This window comes from Varanus komodoensis, unplaced genomic scaffold, assembly GCF_004798865.1.
Source record: "Varanus komodoensis strain SLA01 unplaced genomic scaffold, ASM479886v1 scaffold6_4, whole genome shotgun sequence".
Taxonomy (NCBI): domain Eukaryota; kingdom Metazoa; phylum Chordata; class Lepidosauria; order Squamata; family Varanidae; genus Varanus; species Varanus komodoensis.
In genome coordinates, this window is record NW_025336347.1 from 14,799,822 (window position 1) to 14,822,895 (window position 23,074).

General features: G+C 43.7%; 1 protein-coding gene and 1 non-coding gene across 8 annotated transcripts in view; both read left to right on the forward strand.

Annotated features, from left to right (window-relative positions):
* The window catches only part of CADPS (calcium dependent secretion activator), a 386,101-nt gene extending 377,877 nt beyond the window's left edge, over nucleotides 1–8,224 (forward strand). For all 7 annotated transcript variants that reach the window (XM_044451841.1, XM_044451839.1, XM_044451840.1 and 4 more), the window contains 2 exons: nucleotides 4,204–4,308; nucleotides 8,045–8,224. In XM_044451841.1, coding sequence (XP_044307776.1) covers nucleotides 4,204–4,308; nucleotides 8,045–8,224 — 285 coding nt within the window. The remainder of the gene's footprint in view (nucleotides 1–4,203; nucleotides 4,309–8,044) is intronic.
* An 11,077-nt stretch (nucleotides 8,225–19,301) lies between these two features.
* On the forward strand, nucleotides 19,302–19,374 carry TRNAR-CCU. Its single transcript has one exon. It is a non-coding gene; the product is annotated as a tRNA-Arg (tRNA).
* Nucleotides 19,375–23,074: the final 3,700 nt, after the last annotated feature.

Here is a 23,074-nt window from a genome sequence, read left to right on the forward strand (position 1 = left end):
ACACCTGAGCTGAGAGCAATAAAGCAAGAGGAGAGACAGCTAGAATGGAGGTGCAAGAAAACTTGTGCTGAATCCGAATGAACATAGGCTAGAGCTCACTATCAAGCCTATTCTGTGACAGTGAAGGTGGTGACGAGAGAGTTCATCTCAGTGCCATTCAGCAGAGCTTTTCCGAGTGGTTCCTGGCCTTTTACAGTCTGGGCCAGAGAAAGAAGCTATGGAACTCTTTTACTGTAATGAATTTACACAGCAGTTTGAAGATAAATTCACTCAGATTCATCACAAGTTGGACCCCACAATTAATGCAGTTCCTTTAACACAGGTATCCAGAGCACCGTCTGGTGCAGTTTTGTTGGATGAACTTCAGTTATTGAGGCAGGAGAATGTGGACAAGTTGCTTGGTCAAGTTCAACCCACCACCTGTTTGCCTGACCCTTGCCCATCATGGCTTATTGTTAGAACTAAAGAAGGGTTTCACACTTGGGTTCAGGAGGCTACAAATGCCTCCTTGACAGACTGAGTGATGCCAACCTCTCTGAAAGAGGTTGATTAAGCCACTCCTGAGAAAGTCTAGCTTGAACCCAGAAGATTGAACAACTATGGGCCTGTGGTCAGCACTCCCTTCCTAGGCAAGATTCTTGAGCAGGTGGTGCCTGAGCAGCTCCAAGAAGTTTTGGATGACACTGACAATCTAGTTCCATTTCAGTCAGTCTTCAGGCCTGGTTTTGGAATGGAATCTGCTTTGGTCACCCTGTGGGATGACCTTTCCAGGAGAAAGACGTAGGAGTGCAACCCTGTTGATTCTCCTGGATCTCTCAGCAGCTTTCAATACCATTGACCATGGTATCTTTCTGGATAGGCTGATTGGCTTTGGAGTAGGAGGTACTGTGTTGTGGTGGTTCTGCTCCTACTTGACTGCCCAATTCCAAAAGGTGGTGCTGGGGCATTATTGCTCTGTGCCATAGCAGGTATACCATGGGGTACCACAGGTTTTCATTTTATCTCCTGTGCTGTTTAACATCTACATGAAACCACTGGCTGAGGCTATCCAGAGATATGGGCTGAGGTACCATCATTATCCATATGACACTCAGTTCTACCTCTCTTTTTTATTAACACCAGATGAGACAGGGACTGTTCTGAATCAGTGTCTGAGCATGGTAGACTGGATGAGGGCCAACAAACTGAGACTCAATCCAGACAAGACAGAGGTACTGTTGTGGGTGGGTCACCTTTCGATCTGGGGGGCAGTCAACCTGTTCTGGACAGGGTTCATAGTTTGGGGGTGCTCCTGGATCCAGAACCGTTGCTTGAGTCACAAGTGGCCTCCGTGGTAAAAAGCACTTTGTATCAGCTGAGGCAACTAAGATTCTATCTGGATGGACTGAGCCTAGCTACAGTAATCCATGCTCTGGTAACTCTTGCGTGGATTACTCTAATGCACTCTGTGTGGGGCTGCCTTTGAAAACAGTCTAGGACAGGGGTCTCAAACTCGCGGCCCGCGGGCCAATTGCCGGGACGGTGGGGCACGGGGAAGGGGCCTTGCAGCCTTCCAAGCACCGGTGGTGCCTGGGCCGGCCTCCGGGAGCGACGCGGGATGAGCGGCCCACCACCACCGCAGTGGTGGAATACTTGATGCGGCCCAGCCTCACCCAGACTCTACTTCCAGTGGCCCCCCAGGTCAGTTGAGTTTGAGTCCCCTGCTCTAGGAACTTCAACTGCTTCAAAACAGGACAGTTAACAGAAACCACGCCATGAGATCATATTATGCCAGTCCTCTTTCAGCTGCACTGGTTGCCACTTGAAGTCCGAGCCTGATTCAGAGTGCTAGATTAACATTTAAAGCCCTAAACCGCTTGGGGCCAGGTTATGTGAAGGAACGCCTCATCCCATATGTACCTAGTCGGGCCCTAAGAACATCTTCTGAGGCCCTTTTCAGGGAGCCCCCTCCAAAGGAAAGAGGACGGCAACCAGGAGAAGGGCTTCGCAGTTGTGAAAGCCCATTTATGAACTGAGCTCCTCAAAGAGGTATGTCTGGTGCCTACTCTTTTCTTTTCAGCACCAAGTGAAAACCTTTTTATTTTCCAGGTATTAGCAGTTAATTTTTACTTTAGTTTTAATAGAGGCAGTCCCCAAGTTACAAACATCTGAGTTATGAATCACCCATACTTACAAATGAACTGCCCTAAAGCCTATTCATTTAAAAAGATATACTGCAGAAAGTCTTCATTACCAGAGAGATAGGGGGGAGGGGGGGAGGACTTGAGAGGGGAGAGAGGAAAGGCCTGCAAAGAATCGCCATAGAGGAGAGGAAACGAAATGGGAGAGAGGGAAGCCACCAAAGCACACCTGCCTGCCCTGCCTTTCCAAAGGGGGAAATCTCTCTGCCATTTCCTTGCTGCACAGGAGGCCCTGGTGAATTTGGGTGCGTTTTTCCACTGTCACAGGGGTCTTGCACCCCTAACCTCTGCGAATGTGGAGGGCCAACTATACGTGGTCCAATTTGCATGCAGATTCAACTTACAGATTACTCATTTGTAATCTGGGGACAGCCTGTATAATGTATTGCTGCTGTATCTCTGGGCCAACTGAATTGCAGTGGCTGTGCAGTTGTTATTACTGCTGTTTGAGTTGTTTTATTTTTCTACAGTTATTTCTGTTCTATCTATCTATCTATTTATTTAGGATATTTGTATGCTGTCCTTTGCAAGAGCCTCAGGACAGCTTACACAAATAAAATACAAATATCTAACATAACATAAATTAATTAACTTTTTGTTTATATGTTCTTTTTAACTTTGTTAAGTGCCCAGACAGTCTTTTGACTCATGGGCAGTATAAAAATAAATAAATAAATAAATGTAGCCAAGAGACCAGGGAGCAATCAGGGAAAGGCCAATTGAAAGGGTGAAGCTGCAGGTCAAGAGTTTATTATTTGTATTTTACATATTTAAGTTTGTTTTGTGATAAACTCAGAGACCTTTGGCTCTGGGGCAGAATAGAAATGTAATAATTAAAATAAATGTGTGTTATTTATTCATTGTATTTCTGTACTTCCCTTCTGAAGCAAATGAAGGCAACTTTAAACAAGTATGGAAACGCCAAGTTAAAATGTGTGTCTTAACCCCCTTCCTTCTTAAAATGTCATTGCTTCCCCCCTGCATGCCTTTTCCGCAGCTATTTCTCTCCCAGAGGCAGCAGATTCATCTGGGATCCTTGGCTGAAGCAAAGCGCCCACAAGAAGTGGCAGAAAATTGAAGTGTTATTCCTTCCCTGTTTATGCCTCCTCCCTTCCAAATTGTGCCCTTTCCCTGCCGCTTAAGAAATGAGGCCTCGGTTTTCCTCCAAGAATCTGATTTGGCTGTGTGTGGAAGCGAATTTATATGTCGCACACATTTACAATGGGTCCTTGGAGTTTGGTTCAGAAGAAGGGCTGTGCATGCACTTTGCACCCTGACCACATGTTTTTATTTTCCAATTAGGTCGTATAAAAGTTTGCAGAAATGTTTTCAAAGGTTCCTTTCCCACCATTGGAACACACATTTGTATACTTTGCGTCCTTCTCCTGGAATGTTGTGCAAGTTTGCCTAAGCAGTGGGACTGTGAAGCTCATGGCCCCCCCTAGGCTCCCTCTCTGAAACTGAACAGCTGCAAGGGAGACTGACAGATAAAAAGCAGTAAGATCAGTTGCTATCCCCCATTCGAACCTTTTAAGAATTTGGAAACAAAGTCCAAAGCAAATACCTGGAAAAGATGCCTTCAAGGTTGTTTTCTAAGGACCAAGGCATACATTACTTTAAATCTGCATCTAGCAGCTATGTCTATACTTTCAATTTAATCTATAGTCAAATCAGTGCAGGGGCTGATCTCCTATCTCCCTACTCCTTCATGCTAAAGTATGAACTAAGTCTGAATAAATTGCCTGCACCTGTTCTACTCTGAAGTAACTATAAAAAAGTGAGAGAGCTGCTAGATACAAATTTAAAGTTAATGTCTGTTTTGGCTTTAAGAGTGCTCAAGGAAGTGCTAGACAAGAATTCCTGAACCTTCATGGCCAAAATTTTTACTCTTAGTACATCTTGTTTCCATGATTGAACTGAAACGCCTGATAGAGCCTGATTGCCCGTGGACTGTGTTTATACGCAGCACATCCTGTTTCCCTTGTTTGCCATGCCCCTTGGAGATCTCTCGCTTGTTTTGCAGCAATGGTACACCAGCTCCATGAACATCATTTGCACCTGGCTCACAGACCGCATGGACCTTCAGCTTCACATCTATCAACTGAAAACTCTTATTAGAATAGTAAAGGTGAGTCTGTGCAATATATTTGTTTGTTTCTTGTATATATACCCCACCCTCTCTCCTACAAAGAACACGGGGCAGCTTATACATAATCCTCCTCTCTATTTTATCCTCTCAACCTATGTGGATAGGTAGGCTGAGAGTCAGTGAACTGGGCAAATTCACCCAGTGAGATTCACAGCCAAGTGAAGGATACAATCCACCTCTCCCGTGTCTCAGGCCATCACTCTTAACTGCTTTGCCATACTGGCTGTCTTACGCGTGGTGTTGTGTTTCTTGGAGGAAACATTCTCTGCACACAAAGAGTGAAATGGGAAGTAGCAGCACAAAATCAAAACTGGGAAACCCAGGCAAAGAATAATTACTGAGAGACCTTTTGCTGAATGAGGCCTTTGTCATGAGCTGTCAGTGGCTGGGTTCAGAGAGCACAACAAGCTATGGTGGTTTTTCAGCATTATTGGTCTGTTGTGTTATCTGATCCTAGTCGTGGTATTTCGCCAGGTAAGATTAGTCTTTAGAAACCACAGTTTCTTCTGTGGTTTCTCTGTGCTACCATTGTTTGTCATTTTGTCTGAACTCAGGAGCATAGTTTCCACAGTCCTGGTATGTGACCACTGCAGATCCTCCAGAAAGGATGGCAACTGCAGGAGCCGCTCCAACCATCCAGACTCTATGTGTAGACCAGTGAGGAAGAGGCAGGCAACACAGGCAGGAAGTAATCCACCTTGGGATTGAATTTCAGGCATGATGGGATACATGTCCACAGGGGGAGGACTGAGTGGAGATGATGGAAACCACAATAAAGTAGAAACCACTAGATTGTCAGGTTGGTCATGGTAAACACTCATGAACCATGGTAACCACACAGGGTTGCTTGTCATGTTGTGTGAACACGGCAAATGTAGCATGTTAAGCATTGGAGTCAGATTTCAACTGGATAAACTGCTGGCTTCAGTAGACTCCCCTTTCTTCCCACGGCAGTTCTGGCTTACACCTCCAGTGGTGTGCCAGCTCCTGTGGGTATCTTGGCACATTTAGTTGGGGTCATGGATGCCTCAATGGCCTTTTCAGGGAGAGTGCCCTTGTATGAGAACTGCAGGGCAACCACTTCGTCCTCTGTGCATACTGATAATGGGTGACAAATTCAGAGAGTTTTGCATCCTGTAGCGTGGGAAAGAGATTAAGGTAGGGAGCACCCAACCGCTGCAAGATTGCTTTGAAGACTTCTGGGTACAGGGTCCAGGGAAGTCCAGCTGAGCCATCAGTTTGGACGTTCAGGATTTCGCCCAGATGCTTGGCCCTGATGGACTGGAGCTGTATCCTTGCCCAGTGGAACAACTTCAGGTCTTCCCCCTGGAGTGAGTTCCACCTTGCTTGTTGATATAGGCTGTGGCCATTGTACTGTCCATTTAGCCCAGCTTGTCCTGGTCCTTTATCAAAGGGAAGAAGTAGTGGAGAGCTACACGGATCACCCTCAGTTTCAGCAGGTTTGTGGACAACTGGAATTCCTTCTTGGACCAGTGTGCCTGACTGGGTTGTTCACGGATGATGGTTCTTCAGCTGTAGAAGCAAGTGTTCCTTGTGAAGATGATGCAGTCCAGCTTGAAAATGGGGATACTCTCTGCTAGGTTGGTTGGCTGCAACCACTAGTGGGAGAGAGAGACCTCCCTTGGCAGGAAGACTGTCCGCTTACAATTCAGTGTGATCTCTATCTAGAACTCCTGCAGGAAAGTCTGGAGGAGCCTGGAGTGAAATTTTGCCCAACACATGGAATCTGGACAGGAGACCCTCATGCCCAATTGCTAGATTCTTGAGGCTCACAGTCTTTTAGGATTGAATGCAGGCAGCCAGGATGCTCATGGCCCACTATCTGGTTGGAGAGAGTTGCACTGTTCCCCCAAGTGTCCAGGGTCACCCTCAGGTGAAGGACGGTCTGGGTCAGGAGAGACAGCTGTTCTTCTCCTTGACCAGGAAATCCAGGTTCCACAATGTTGAGAGCATGGTACTGGATGTCCTGTAGGCTGCAATCCAGTGTCAGGGAGCAGATCAAATTGTCATCCAGTCACAGGTGGATCTGGACCCCCTTGGTTCATAGTAATGCCACTAAGGATAGCAGAACCTTAGTGAAGACTTGTGGGGCCATGGCTGAGCCAAATGGGAGAATCCTAAAATGAAACTGATTCCTGCTTGGAGCTGAAGCAGAGGAAATTGTGGTGGGCCACACATGTAAGGATGTGAAGGCAAGAAAAACAACTGGAGATTTCTGTGGAGGCCCCACCTCATTCAGGAGGTTCGGCCCTGGAGACAAGGCCTTTGCCAGAGCTAGCTGGTCTTCTGCACCCAGGGGTGACCCACGCTTCATCATTCCCTACCCCAACTAGGGGGACAGTCCTCTGTGTTTAACTGAAACGACAAACTGTGGATGGTACCAAATGATACATTTCCTTTGGGCATTTACATATGCAAATTTGTTAGATGGAAATCTTCACCACTAATGTCTTTGAGGTTGCTGCTGAAAATTCAAGTCAGAATTATGCCTACTGTTAATTGAAATAATCCCCCTTGCAGCAGGTGTCTACAATCTTTTAAAAGGGATTGCAAAGGGGAGACAAGATATCCTGAATGTATCCTCTTTTCTCCGAGTGTGTGTGTCCGTGCACAAGCACACATGTTGAACATTTGATAATTATTTCAGTGTGAAATCTCAGTGGCTTACATGAAATAATAAGATAACAGGAGGAGGTAAATACATATTTGATCATTTTGGTTCTGTGTCATGCATCTTCTTGAAGAGTAGAACTGTACATTCTGATAATCAAGGCGTGAATAAATTATGAAAAGAATTTTAATTTTCATAAATAAAAGCAATAGGTATCATCACATTATTATTATGTGTTAGTTTGGGGAGCACTGAAACGCATAGAAAATGTCTTTTATGCCATCTGATCTATGTGGTAATGCAAATTTTAACAATTTGTGTAAGCTAGTAAGATAGCCAAACACCCTTAAAAGTTTTCAGGATGTCAAATGGCAAGTGCATTTTTAAATTGCAGTTGCATTCTGTAAGATCAAAAAGATTCTAAAGTTAGAGAAATACAAAGACTAACTATTTGTAGACAGATAATTTTTATAGTGCACTTTGATAAACAAACTGTGCATCTGTTTGCAACTATGGCCAGATTTATTTATTTATTTATTTATTTATTTTGCTATCTGATTAGTGATGAGGCTTTCTGGGTGGCTTACAATATAATCGATACAACAATACAATACAGTAAAATCAGCAAGTGCAATGAAATCAATAATGACAATAAAATCAGTAGTAACCAGCCAAAGTAAATAAACAGTTAATAACAATAATAAGAGAAAATAAAATAAAATAGAATAGAATAAGAAGGGGCTATAATGTTACACTAATTAAAGCAACCAATAATACAAAAATAATTATACATAATCTATAAAATTATAGAATTGCAGACTTTTTATTGTCAAAGCATGCACAGAATTGCACCCTTAATCTTGCCTCTTGCATCAAGATTAATATTTATATTCAGAACGCCAACATTATAAGCTTAACTATTAAACTTTTTTCTTCAGCAGCCCCCTTCAGGGTAAGTGTAAAACATGGCCAAAATACAGTATAAAATATCCATGTCTGAGGAGAAAGTCAGTTAAATCCCATTTTCTATCATTTTCTGTGCTTCCTATCCTCACTTTCACAACATAAACTTCCTCTGTCTAGAAAACATACAGAGATTTTCGATTGCAAGGAGTTCTGGATTCCACCTTGAACAGCAAAACCTACGACACAGTACGAAACCGGCTGACAGTAGAAGAAGCCACAGCCTCTGTCAGTGAAGGTGGAGGGCTCCAAGGGATCACCATGAAAGACAGTGATGAAGAGGATGAAGAGGATGATTAGCTTTCTGGATGTAGAGGCCCCCAACCTGGATGTAGCCTGGAAACCAGTGCATGTAATCTAGTCTGTTATTCAGTTAGCCACATTAGGAAATTTTCTGTCCGCTCTAAATGCCCATGGAAAGTCTACCAATACAATTGCCATTTTAGCCGTGTGGTACTTAAGATTTAGCACCTCTCTTTTGGTTTATTGAGTTTCCTAATTTCATATCTATATGTTCATAAGCAATATGGAACACCATTGTTTAAAACTGTTAACAGAAACAAATTCTGCATAGAAAACATGCTAGGTGTGTCCCTGTTATAATTAAAGTATAAATGATGCTTCATTAATGTACTGTATATACATTGATGGTAAAATTGTTGTGAATACAAGTGAAACAAGTACTTTCATATCTTTGTTTCTCTCCTGTGGATGCCAACTGCTTCAAAAAAGAGTGAGGCTACTACAAATGACACTTTTTGTACACCTGGGGGGAAAAACATGTAAAACAGAAGTTGGAATTATTCCTGTTTAATATACCCAAGCACTTTCCCTCAATATACACAGCTAACTTTGTAGAAGTGACATGCCAATGGAATACTAGTCATCCATATCGCCACAAGAGGTTGATCTTTATCACCATGTCCACATTACGATTCAGAGCGGTTGTTTTCTGTCAATGTCTTACCCCTCTAAATGTTACACTTTTTGTTCAGAGTTCCGATAACTGTGTTTGTAAAAAAGACAACTTTAATTACAATCTTAGACTATACAGATGTGTTTATAATAATGAGGATAATAATGGTAATAATAATAACAATATATGAAGATTTCTTTTAGTAGATTGTAACCATAATTTAAATCTCCTTTTGTTTTCACAATGGTTTTTATATCTTGTCATGTACATTGCATTTGGACCAGTAACTTGCATGTCCTTGGGTTCCCCGTTACCTTCCAGAAGCTTTTATTTTCTGTGTAATATAGTGTATCCATCTTGCTTTTTTGCCTTATACAAGCCGACAGTTGTAAAAGTGTGAGAACTGTGGCTTCTCAATAAATAACTATTCAGATGTCCTAAGAGTAAATGCCAGAGTCGTTTCATGTCTGTCTTAGAAAAAGGAAAATGAAAACAAAAGCTAAGCTAACTTTAAAAAAAATCTATGTAAGAGCCTCCCCATCTTCTAGAATAAAGGAATTTTCTTTTCACATGGATGTCCTTTATAGTTTGTTAACTGAGGGGATCTTTTTGTGATTTGCTTTTAAAAACAGGACTGCAAAGGCATTAAGAAGCACACTTCCTTAAGTAAACCTGAATAAGATCAGGTAGCTAAGCAGAGGCGTTAGTTTTTGTCCTAGTCAGCCTTTGTAAACTGAAAGAAGAAAACAATTCCGGCAACTCAGCTTACTGGCCTGTATTCCTATTCCTTCAATGGCCCTAAAGCTGATGACATAAAAGCAATAATGATAATGCAAACTATAAACAGTAAAACAAATTGGAATGCTCACAAAAACTACTCATTCTTAACAAAAGTCAACTCACTAAAGTGCTGGAGGAAAAAGGTGTTAACCTGAAGTGCAATATGATGGGTGCCAGGTGTACTCCTTTGGAGAGGACATTTTGTACCAGAAGGGCCACAGATGAAAAAGACCTTGCCTTGGTTGAAACCCCAAAGGATGGATGCCTCTGGCTGTTTTGGTTTCTCTCTGTTTCTCATTTTCCTTCTTAAGCATGGCTCATCATGTTTCTGCGAAAGTTCAAAGGATTTCTTAGTTAAAGGTCACAGAAAAGCTCTTACACATTTTCATGCATATTTCTTTTGTACAGTTTTACTTAATATATGCATTTTACTAGGAAATTTCACTAATATAACTAATTTTCACATTATTTTCATTGCTATATGCATGTTTGTGCCAACTTTCCCAAATATACATGTTTTGTATGCATTTTTAGTTGGGAAATTTCATTGCAAAATGTGAAAAAGTGATCATTTTGAAGAAAATGTATTTGTTTACAAAACAAAATTAGGTTGCTTGCAAACTAAAGTTAACCCTTTTGGCACTTGGTTGCAGCCCTGGTCACCATTTTTAAAAAAATTATTCTCCCTTCCTCTTTTCTCCCTTTTGTTGTCAACAAAAACAATTCTCAACCTTCCTACATTGCCCACCCTGCTTTATAGGTTCAGAAATTCAAAATTAATATTGATTCAAAATATTCAAAAATTTAATATTTATATTAAAATACCAACTGAATGTATTTTTCCTACATTCCTAAATCATCCGACTTTTATGAGAGGAGCAGCCAGAGAGGGCTTTTGGTGGGAGACCATAAGAACATAAGAATAACTTTGCTGGATCAAACCAAAGATTCCTCTGGTTCAGAATTTTTATTAACACCAGCTGGTTATACCAGCCCGAGGGAACCCAGGAGCAGGCTATGATTGCAACAGTGGCATCCCCACCATATTCCCCAGCAAATCATAGTGATTGCAGCATGTAGCCAATCAGGATGAATCACCATTGAGAGCCTTCTCTCCCAGAAATCGGTCCAGTCCCCTTTTAACCCAGCCAGACCAATGTCCGTTGCTAAATCTTGTGGAAGTAAATGCCATAGTTGGACTATGGAAAGAAACTATTTCCTTTTGTATATCCTGAATCTCCAGTACTCCATGGGATGACTTCAGATTCTAACAGTATGAAAAAGGGAGAAAAAATACTTCCTATGCGCTTTTTCTGCACAATGTACAATTTTGCACACCCACATCATGTCTCCTTTTGATTTTTTCCTAAGCTAAACTATCCCAGATGTTGTAACCGTTCCTTACAGTTGAGGTGCTCCATTTTATTTATGATTTTAATTGCATTTTTCTCATTTTCCAGCTCTGTAATACTCTATTTTAGGTGCCGCAACCAGAACTGTATTCAGTATTTTATTACAGCATAGTTGTATACAGAGGTAGTGTGATGTTGGCCGTTTTATTTCCTAACTAGGCCTCTAAAGTGTTCCATTTTCACAGCAGCTACACACTAGTTCATTATTTTTATAAATACTGAGTCAGTAGACATTCAGTTCCAGGTAACAGTGTGACCTAATATACAGCTACTTCGAAGTAAGTCCCATTGAGCTCAATAGGATTAATTCTCAAGGAAGTGTGCATACAATTGCATTTTAAGGCTATGTCCCCATGTACATTTAATGAGCAGGGATCCTGCAAAAGACAATGGAGGCTGCTTCTAAATAAACATTTTTATGATTTCATTTATTTAATTCTGTTTATAGGCTGCCTATGTCACAAAAGAAGATGTCTTACAAAAGTCATAAAGCATCAGTAATACACAATTAACATCTCATATCTACTAATATAACTCAGTTAATAGAACTAAAACTAAATATAAGCATTAAAATCAATCACACACTAAAACGGATTCCATCAAGCATCAAGGAAACCCTGAGGAGAAGGTCATTGCAAATAAATGCATCTTTAGGACTTTTCTGAATGATTGCAAAGACAGGGCCTCACCCAATTCCTAGCCAGTAATGACTTCCATAAGTGTGGTGGCATCACTGAAAGAGCTCTACTCCTCATGCCCACCAGTCGGATTGTTCTCAAAGGTAAGTAAACAAGAGGCACTTTGGCCACTGGCTTCAGCTATAAGCAGGGCTGGTACAGGCAAAGGCAGTGCTTCAGAACTTAGGAATCAAGGTTTCAGGCTTTAGCATACTTGGGAGCAAGACTGTATGGGACTCAATGTGATTTTGTCCACAGTACACATCCCATTGTGCTGAATAGTTGCAGTCTTGCACACACATCGCTAGGAGAAAACCCACAACACTCAGTGAGAGTTCCTCCTGAGTATATGCGCCTAGAACTGTAGTTTCAGAATGGGAAAACTAAAGGTGGTTATATTCCAAGATGCCCAGGCATGCTTCCATGCCTCGATTCCCAGGCTCAGAGCATTTCTCCAAAGATCACACCTTAAGCACTGATTGTCATGCGCTCCCGTTCTGGTGAGATTCCCAGGTATGCATGAGAAGCTAACTGTTTTGGTGGGATTGACAGCTCCCAGACTGAGGTTGATGTGGAACTGGCTGACCCAGACAGGGCCGAGAGCTCAAACTCTGCTAACAGAATTGTTGTTGTAACAGACAGCCTCCACCTGCAGCCCCGGCTTCTCGGTACCCATCTGTGCCTGCTCAAGATGAGATCAAGGACAGCCAAAGACAGCCATGGGGCCCAGTCCACCCATCTGTGGGAATGGAGGAGGAGGAGATCTGGAAGGAGGGGATGTGGATGGATCCGAGTCTCTCGGATGGAGAACTCCAGCCTCCTGAGGAGGTGGACCCAAAGGCCCATCATCACAGCCACAGGCTGGCCAATTAGGGCCTCAAAATGCAGAAAGCAGCTGCACCCAGTTCCACAGCACTCCCCCTACCCAAGACAGGCCCAGAAGGGTTCATAAGCAAAGCTTCGGATAAAGGAGGGCAGAGAGGCTTCAACATCTCACTTCGCGTATGCCCAAAGACTTCTGTGCAGAATAAAGACGCTTACAAGAAGTGCTGGAGGGTCTGTCTTGCTGGGGAGGAAACACCTGGCTCATGACAGCTTGAACCCTCTCTGCCCGCTTTACCCAAAGCTTGCTTATGAACCCTTCTGGGCCTGTCTCAGGAAGGAAGGGCGCTGTGGAACCCTTGTTGTTGTTCTTCCTCATTCCCCCAGACAGGTGAACTGGGTCCCATGGCTGCCCTTGAACTAAACTCATCTTGAGCAGACACAGATGGATACCAAGAAATGGGGGCTGCAGGTAGAGACCTGTCTGTTACAACAATTCTGTTATCAGAGTTCAATCTCTCAGCCCTGTCCGGGTCAGCCAACTCCCCATCATCCTCAGACTCGGAGTTGTCAGTCCCACCAAAACAGTCGGCTTCTCATGCATACCTGGGAATCTCACCAGAACACACAGATATAAAGCAAATGGGACAAAAGTTATGCAGCTCCAAATGTTTGCACAGAAGTAGAGAGATGTGTTTCAAACAGTAGCTTGTTGTACCTTTTACAATGACTTTTTAAAGTGGGTGCTGTATTTTTTAAGGAAAAGCAACTGCTGAGTTGAGACCAACTGTCCTAGTGCTCCTGGGTAACACCTCTGGGACCATTCTCAACCTCAGCTACCTCACCTGCATATGTCTTTAAGCAGGTTCCTGGAGGCAGGATGGATAAAGGTAGCCAAATTCACTCCCACACCATTTCATTAGGCCAAAATTGATTTTCATTATTTTGATGTTTATATTCTGCCCCATTTCCATAGACTCTGGTTGGTTTACAAGAAACTAAAACCAACAACAGTTCAAATTTAGACTTTTAAAAGATATATTAAACAAAGCTACTCTGGGGAGGCCTGTTGGAAGAGACATGCCTTTAACTACCTCTTGAAGGTAGCAGTCTGGAATATGTGATACATCTTTCCCAGCAGGTCATTTCATAGCTTAGTGGCAACCACTGACAAAGACCTCTGGATAGTTGACATTAATCTTGCAGAAGCAAACTTCAGCAGATTGGCCCCAGAGGAACTTAGCAGACAAGCCAAAATATAAGGGCAAAGGGTTTTTTTTAACCAAGCCATGAAGGGCTTTAAGGGTAATTGCCAACACTTTGTATTACATCCAAAAACCTATCGGCAGCCAGTGCAGAGATGTTAGTATCAGTGACATACAGCCTCTCCATGATGCCCCAGAGACAAACCTGGTTGCCATATTTTGGACCAGTTGCAGTTCCTGAAGTAGGCACAAGGGAAGCCCTATGTGGAGTGCATTGCAGAAACTGAGCCTAGAGGTTACCAGTGTGTGCGCTACTGTTTTCAGGTCATTCTGCAGGAAGATACACGGTGAATCAGTTGAAGCCGATAACAAGCACTCTTGACCATGGCTTCTATTTGTGCTGACATCTGATGGGCCAGGTCAAGCTGCACCCTCAAACGGCAAGCGTGATCTTTCAGGAAAGTGCAACCCCACCTAGAACTGGCTGACACACCTCTAATCCAGGATCCCAACCCTTAACAGGAAGCACTTCCACTTTGTCTGGGTTGAATTTCAATTTGTTTTTCTTTATCCAGCATTAATTTGTATTAACTGGAATGGATCCATGGGTTGATTTGATGCTAACTGACCAGGATTTAATTCAATAGTAAAAGAAAATCTATACCAGTGGCACTGAGCTGCGCTGTTTCCTTCCCTAGCAGTAGGTCTGGGCCAGAACTGAGTATATTTCATGCACCGTGTGGAATGTGGAATTGCTAGCACAATTTGGCTTTGGTTTCTTCTTTGTTTAGCATGAATACAGGCCTCATTGTGGCAATAAAAGGATTTTAGATGTGTTAGCAATACGTGTTGAACTCTCAGAAAATGAAAGAGGCTTTAGATGGGAATTTCCTCCACCAAGAAATGGTCCTATTTCTGGTTGCTGAAATCTCTACCCAAACCCCACTTTATTTCAAGAGCTTTCAACAGATATTACTGACACATCTAAAATATTTTTGTGCAACCAAAATCCCTGGGAAACTTCTGGTCTACCACAGATCTCTGGTGCGACCCCATCTTACATTTGGCTTATGCTGCACTGATTCGTAGAAGCAAGTAACATGGTCACCTGAGCTGCAACAGAGCCCTCTCCCTGGGAAGAGAAATCTTCCCCAAAGACAAACCAAAGCTCCATTTCACTTAAACTACAATCATATGCACCAAGTACACAGATTCACAGGCCCAGGGCAGAAATCTGGGCCTCCAGGGCTTTGCAGATGGCTATGCCTCTGCCCCGTTCCCCCAGCTAGGGTTTCTCAGCTTTTGTGGAGTTTCCCCCCTATTTTAAGAGCTTTAAATGCCACTCGTTAGTCTACATTTCTGGCAATAGGCATTTTAAGATAAAAGGAGGGTGTCCTTGGCTACTCCCCTTTTGCATCCAGCCAAAATCACTGTTTGAATGCAGAGCTTTGCTGAAATAAAATTCAGCCCTGGGGCTGGAAAGGTTCAACATGCCCACTGTGAACACTGCCTGCAAGCAAGCTTAATGGAACTTGCTGCTGAGGAGATAAGCATCTCAAGGCCACGCTGGAGGAGAAGTGCCGAAGCTGCACAGTGTTCGTGCAAGCTCAGCCCTCATGCTGGGAGCACAGCCTCTTGGCCTGTGAGGAGCACAAGGGTGCCCGCTTGGGCAATGGGAGCCGCACACAGACACACACACCTCCTTCCGAAATCCCAGCGACCTTGTCCTGGAGCAACACCAGCCATTTCCTGTCAAGATGAAGGAAAGGATTGCACCTTAGACACTGCACCCTCTAGGGAGCCCACAATGCCCTAGGAAGCTGGAAGGAAGCTATAGTACTGTACAACTTCCCAGGATGCTTCAGGGACAGTCTAGAGATGGTGCTTCTATGGCAGGAACCATAGAGCATGTTTCTAGAGTGGTTTTCCACCTGTCTCCCGGTCTTGGCAACAGGGGATTCTGGGTGGTTTGGGGGCCAGACTGGCAGCTTCCTGCAGCTCACAGGCTATAGTTTTTGCATTCATGTCCTTCTGGAAGACAGGAAACCTCCCTCTACCATGTTGGACTACTTGCCTGGTATGGTCTACTTTGACTGGCAGCAAATCTCCAAAGCTTTCAGGAAGATCTTCCTCTGAGTTCTAGGCCTTTCCTAAAAGCCCCCCCCCCCCCCCCGCTTCGTGTCTGACCTGGTAGACTCCACAGATGAGAACACAAAGCTGCAGCATGCAGAACTTTCTGGCCCTGGCAGCATCTCCCTGGCCAGCTTCTAAGAAGCAGCACTCATACTCCTCTGCCTTTGACCACACAATTCTTGTTCAAGAAGTTTCAAAATGGACAGAATCCCAAATCATCTGCAGTTAAAATAAGCACGGCTGATGCATATTTGCACACCAGCTCTGAGACATAGAAAGCAGCCCCTTTCGTGCAGAAAACTGTTTTAAGTGTTGTATGCAGTAGTGGGGAGGAGCAAATGACAACAACCAGTTCTCTCCGCAGTGACTGACACCGGAGAACTTCTGTTTTGAAGCCCTGCTGGGCATCAGCTTCACTTGGGAGAGAATCCAGCCTCACGCCAACTATTACAGCACTGTGCCTGGCTCCATCAAATTCTCTCTCATCTTCTGGAAGCCCAGCTAAGTGCCCCTGCCTTGGCAGTGTTAATTCATGAGGCATGGGGACTGGAAAGGCAAGCAAATTGACACATGTCACCACCTATTAATCCAATTTGATTCAAATTCCAGCAATTGACTTTCTCCCTGCTGCAAAGCATGTTTCCTGGTCTAAAGGAGCTCTCCTGCCACCTTAATCCCACACCAAGCCAATTTCCTGATTAAAAGGTGGCTGTTTTCTTCATAATTCAAAGCCATCCACACGCCACAACTGCATATTGTTTTCCGTGTTCTTTCAAAAGAAAAGTAGAGTCCTGGTTGGCGCAGGTTAAGAAGCAAATTAGGAGGAATTTAAAGATGCATGTTAGCCACTCAAGGGCTGTGGGAACATCAAGTCAGATGTCCACCTATGAACGGATAAAAAGGAAAATACATCACTAGAAAAATGAGAACAGATAGTAGCAGCGATTTTCATAAAATGTGCACATATATATGAATAGATGGAAAGTGAGAAATTACTCTAATTTAAATAGAATACAGAAAATACAGAAAATTGTGTGGAAGCCTGCAACCAGGTGACCTGCATGTCTGGCCGCATACTCTGCTGTCTTGCTACTATCAGTGCGTATCCAACAGATTTTATTTATTTGTTTGTTTGTTTGTTTATTTATTTTTATTTATTAAAACATTTTTATGCCGCCCCATTCGCCGAAGCCTCGGGGCGGCTTACAACAATCCTTAAAGGCGGATGCTTCAGAGGATGGTCCTTCAGTGGGAGTCACCTGCTTATACCATCCCCAGTACAAATGTGTGCAGTCAGAATGCTTGCCCAAGGACATGCAACGCGCTGCTTCACTTAAGTGACGGTGCAACTGTTGCAACACAGAAATCTCTCCTTTGTCGAGGAGAGGATGCCGGTCCCGGTGGAGAATATGGTTTTCCTGGTAGATTAAGACAGTTCTGTGACCTCAGTGCATCTTGTGAATTTGCAAGGAGAGATGCTTCAGTTCTTCATCTCTAACTGCACTCTTAATTGCACAGAAGGATTATTGTATGAACTGTATGCCACCTCAAAACAATAGTCTCAAATCTTTCCTGACTTGTGGATTTTTAATCTTTATCCAAATAGGCAATAGCCATTCCCATCCACCACCCTTTTGTGACATGGAGTTTTAGATGAGAGTCTAAATCTGCATTTATCGTAATGCTGCAAATTTTTATGGGCTGGGGAGACCAGGAATAAAAGAGAGAGATTACAAGCAATCTGCTGGCAAAGCCCTGTGCCCTGATGAAAGTAGCTTGCAGGTCAAAACAAAGAAAAACCCTGAGCAACAAATGCAGCAGCTAATATGAAGATCAACCCGATTAAAATTAACGGCCGCACCAATGAGAGGGAAACCCTGGAAGAAGATTAAGTCAATCACAGGTGCCAGAAGTACAAAAATAAGATTGTGGGTATATGGGAAGGCATCAGAAGCTGAGAGATGGGCAAGGCAATTGCAAACACAATGTTATTTTGCCGTGCCCATCACAGACATATTGGCTCATTTGTTATGCAACAAAGACAGTCACTGAAATAAACAAACATGTTATGACTTATTTGTCTGACTGGAAGACAAGCCAGGTGGTCGAATTGGATCAGACTGACAAGAAGGTTGGTTTTTGAAACAGGCAAAGTTTCTTGTTGATCTTGCAACGTGTTCTTAATAGGATCAAGTGTGCCGTGATCTCCGCAACCCTTATATGGGGCTGGCACATACTCCTCACAATAACTTCTGCCATCGCAGTCCATGCATATGGACCCATACAAAATGGGATCTGCACAGTGCAGAGACTCATGTATAGCAGCCTCATGAAATGAGGCAATTGAGAATGAAGAGCACGCCAGAAAAAGTAGAAGGCCAGAGGCATCTGACAGGAAAGAGATGGGTGGCAGGGGCGGCACAAAATGCCCAATGTGGCCTCCAAGAACAGGAACCCGGCATATTATTCCTTTACTAACTGTATTGCAAACTTGTCCAAGAACTCGGTGCCACTGAGAAGGCCCTTCTCTACGTTCTCTTGCTGCCCAAGATAAAGCAAGGGGATATGAAAAGAGGGCCTTCTCAGTGGTGGACCTAAGTTGTGAGACAGCTTGCTTAAGAGGTGCCATCGCCCGCCTTACTGCCTGGATGCCAGCAAGAAGTGAAGTCCATTTAAGTCCAGCAGCTGCTAATTTGGACTGTTGTATGGCTGCATTTTTGTATCATATGGCCTGATGATTAAGGTACATTTCCATGCAGAAAGGCAAAAGATGGATTATTTAAAGAAATAACAAAACACTCTTGAATGGTAGTTGGAGTGCTTATGTACAAAAATAATAAAATCTATACAACATTTCACAAGTAGTAACATAGAAAACAGAAGGGTAAATGTACAGCCAAGATAAATTATTAACTAAAGGGAACCAAGCATGGCTCTCCTAAAAACACCTACGGTGTTTGTGTGTGTGCTTAAAATCTTCAAACACTTTTTAAAGGTGATGATGGAGGAAAAAGACAACTATCTGCAGGAAACTGCTCTCTTTGTGGCACTTCCTATGACTCTCATGTTGGTTTCCTAGCTCCTATTGTTTGGAACACCGCCCACGGCTCCAAGGGTGGGTGTCATTGCTGGCTGGCTGGCGCGGCAGCAGCCTCTCCCTGGCTGCAAAGACAGTTTGTAGCACCAGGCTGTAAAAGCATCGCATCAGCGCAACATTGTCCTGCGCGGGACATAAAGAACAGGAGGCATCCGGCTCTGCACCAGCACAGGCGAGTCTCTGGGAGGCACGCCAGGCACAGGTGCTCTTGGACCAAGCAGTCTTTCCATACCCACACCCAGATTTGGGATGACTTTTAAAGGGTGGGAGGAAGAGGCGACCAAAGCTCACCTTGGTGCTTAATGTAAGATAGCGACTGCAGCTGTGATTGTGTAGCCCTAGTGGCCTAATGGATAAGGCACTGGCCTCCTAAGCCAGGGATTGTGGGTTCAAGTCCCATCTGGGGTGAACTTTTGTCTGTAATGCAACCATGTTCTTTCAATGTCACTTCAAAGTCAGGGTGGGGTGGAGTTTAAGAGTGCAGGACTGGGACCCGGGAGATCTGGATTCTAGTCCTCATTCAGGCATGGAACTAACTGGGTGACTTTGGCCCAGTCACAGATTTCTTATATGTTTTATAATATGCTTTATTTTAACCGTGATGCTTCTGACAGGAATAAAGACGAACTCTCAGCTGATCCCACCTCACAGGGTTGTTGTTGTGAGGATAAGATTGAGAGGAAGAGAATTATGTAAGCCACTATGAATGCCTTAAAAGTGAAAAGGGCAGACTATAACTGTAATATTTAAATAAATCTATACCACAAGAACCAGGCAGAAAGAGGTATCTAACACAGAGACAAGAGTACTTGGTACTGATAGGGGGCTGAGGCATCCCCTTGATTGCTTAATATAGGGGCTTTCCTGTCACATGACCAGATTGCCTTAGAATTATTTTCATGTTAAATAACAGAGCATAAGCAGACAAGACAAGGCTCACTCAGGACAGGACTCTGGAGCAGATGTCTATGCAAAAGAATTAGGAGGGGCTCCAGATGGGGTGGGGCTGCTTTATCTCATTTTAAAGTGCAGTAATACATAATACTACCTAAGGAAGAGAAGGTATAAGATCATCAAGTTCAGAGTCTAACATTGCCTAAGTGTACCATTGAATGAAGTGCAGTCCCTAACCAATCATAGATGATGCTGAAGACACGTGACATGGAAAACCTCCTCCTCCTCCGCACGCCTCCCCCTGAGTGGCACAGCTCTCACCTGCGCAGGAGGGGGGGAAAGGAGCAGAGCGTGCCGGGCCAGGTGGTGCCACATGGTGCAGGTGGCCGGCAGCATCCCGGGCGTCGGGCACACACACATTCGCTCTATAAGACGCACAGACATTTCCCCTTACTTTTGAGGGGGGGAAAGTGCGTCTTATAGAGCGAAAAATACGGTATGTCTAGACAGAGACCACTTGGAAATGCCATCTGTTTTTCTTTCTGTATGTTATTTGCAGATGTCCTTCAACATTTTGGATCCAGCACCTAAAACTGGCAGAATGGGACTACCAAAGCCTCTCCTTTCCCACTGAATTGCAACAAACCTGGACAATATATACAGGCCTCCTTCACTCCATTTTATCCTCACAACAATCCCGTGATTTCGGTTAGGCTAAGCGTGAGTAACTGGCTCAAAGTCACCCAGCAAGCTCATGATCAAGCAGGGACTAAAACCCAGATCTCCTGGGGGCCCAATCCAACACTTTTAACCACCATACACACTGGCCCTCTTTCTGTACCCTTCAACTCCCCTCCAGAGCAGTCTGGAATGTGTCCTATTGATGGAACAAAGATGCATGATGCAAGCCAATAAGATGTCTCCAAACAGGTTTGTTTTCATTTGCTTTTTTGGTTTTGTATAAAACAATTAAAATACAAATGATACAGGTCAATGGTCACATGCACACAAGAACTAGAAAGGCCAACAAGATGTTAGAAGCCAGATAAGCACAATCAGCAGGACTGAAATTATGTCTATAATGCCTGGGGAAATAGTTCTCTGCCTGGCACCAACAGGACAAGAAAGTGGCCAACCGAAAGCAAAGAATCACAGAACTCCAACTGCAGCTGCTAGGAGGCAACATGGCAGCCACTCACAGACAGCTCTGAGTCCAGTCCTCCGACGGTGGCTCTTAGAAGTAGTAGGAAGATGCTTTTCCACGAAAGGGAGATTTGAAAGACGGGAACTGGTAGAAGCATTGTCTCCACGAGTGGCTTTGGTCTTGGAGGACTGCACAGAACACAGGAGGCACTGTTGTAATGGATTGGGCAGGACAAGGAGCTAGGAATTGTTGACTAGCAGCTGACTAAAGGCTTCCTCTACCTTCCCTCTTCAACCTTCCCTGTTCCCTCTGGACTTGGCTGCACTCCTCACAGGTGGCAGGGGAAGAGAGTGTGTGGATTTTTGCAGGAATGATATATAGCTGCGAGGTACCCCTCCAGAAAGGCAAAGTATTTTAGAGTGAGTCTGTCCAAAGGAACAAGATTTTGGAACCCAAGATCTCCTGGCGGATGGGAAAACTTCTGGGACAGGTTTCCTGCCAGAATTAACTGCCAGTCATGGCTATGGAGACTGTCCTTAAGAGTGCTTTCACTTCAAAATTTGCCACCACTCCACTGATGGGAGGTGCATGCAGCCCACAGACGGTGGACTGCGTGCTCTGATGAAAGGGTAGGGGGCCTTCTGTTAATGCCTTTATGTAAACAGGCTGTCAATAATGGCTCCAATGGGAGTAGGCAGCAAGGTCCCAAGTTCAAACATGTGTTCATCAGGATGTGTGGCCATCCTGGTCAAACATGTGTTCACGTTATCAATGATAGTGCAAACATGTTTCAAAGAGCCTGTAATATGAACCTGGTATTCATTCATGAATGCAAAAAAGCTGTACAATCAGTAGCCAACAATACTTACATATTAAGCATTACAGTTCCCTCCCTTCTGAATCCTGATTCTCTGCAACCCCCCCCCAAAAAAATCAACTATGCTTTGGATCCATTTACAAGTTACACTCATATGAATGAGAATTACATATTCTCATAATAAGTTCTGTTCTCACCACACTATCTCACTCCTGTAATATTTCACCATTTTCATGCCAAATCACCTTCCTTCTCATCGTATTTTAAACACTGCTGCAGAGTCATTGCAAGTGTACCATATGTGCACAAGAACCACCAGTAACTTATGCAGCCAATGAAAAAGTACAAAGTCAATGATACAGTGAGAAAAATGCATGTGCAGAAAAGCACTGAGGGTCTTTATGTACACAGCTAGGAACTGGCCATATTAAATGAAATTGTGCACAAATAGAATCTGCCAAAATTAATACTGGCAGCCAGATTTTCCATAGAAATCTGTTGCTCGAGACTGGGAAATGGGAACTGCAAAAAAAAGTGATGGAGAGACCATGAAGAAGAATGAATCGTTATGCCAAGTAAACTCCAGAGTAATACCCAGCCAAACGGGAAATCTAACATAATGGCATGGGAAGCAGGATTCCAGCATTGTGGGAGAACATTCCGATCTCTGCATCAAGCTCCCTAGCAATTCCTTTCGGTTCAGAACAAGCAGCTCGAGTCTCATTAAAAGACGGGGAATTGTGGCAGGATGCACCATGTTTATACTGCTCAAGATTATGGGAAGGATCACATCAAGGAAACAAGGAAGTATAGCTGGCAGTGGTGCAGATACGGGCTTTCGGAATGTAGGCAAGCAGCGGTCTTTCATATCTTTTGTTTGAGCCACCTTTTTGTACCTTATTTATAACTGGTGCAACTCCAAGTGTTGCTATTCCAAAATGGCTTGGAACTAAGTTATGTTAAGGATCCTCCTCACTCACATGGTCCTGCCCATATGCCCAGATCTGCTTCAGAATCCTTGCTGCATGTTCCCACTGGAAGAACAGTTAGGTTTATGCACATAAGGGACCAGACTTTCTTAGTGCTGGTCCCACAGTTAAGGAACTCCTTCTAGCTGATACATTCTTAGCCTTTCAGTACAGACCTCTAAGAAGACCTTGAATAAGTATCTTTCATTGCATCCTTCCCATGAAAATGTGAGTGGCTTCTGTGATCCGCAGCCATTTTTCTTGTAGCATTATACAGCTAACTGC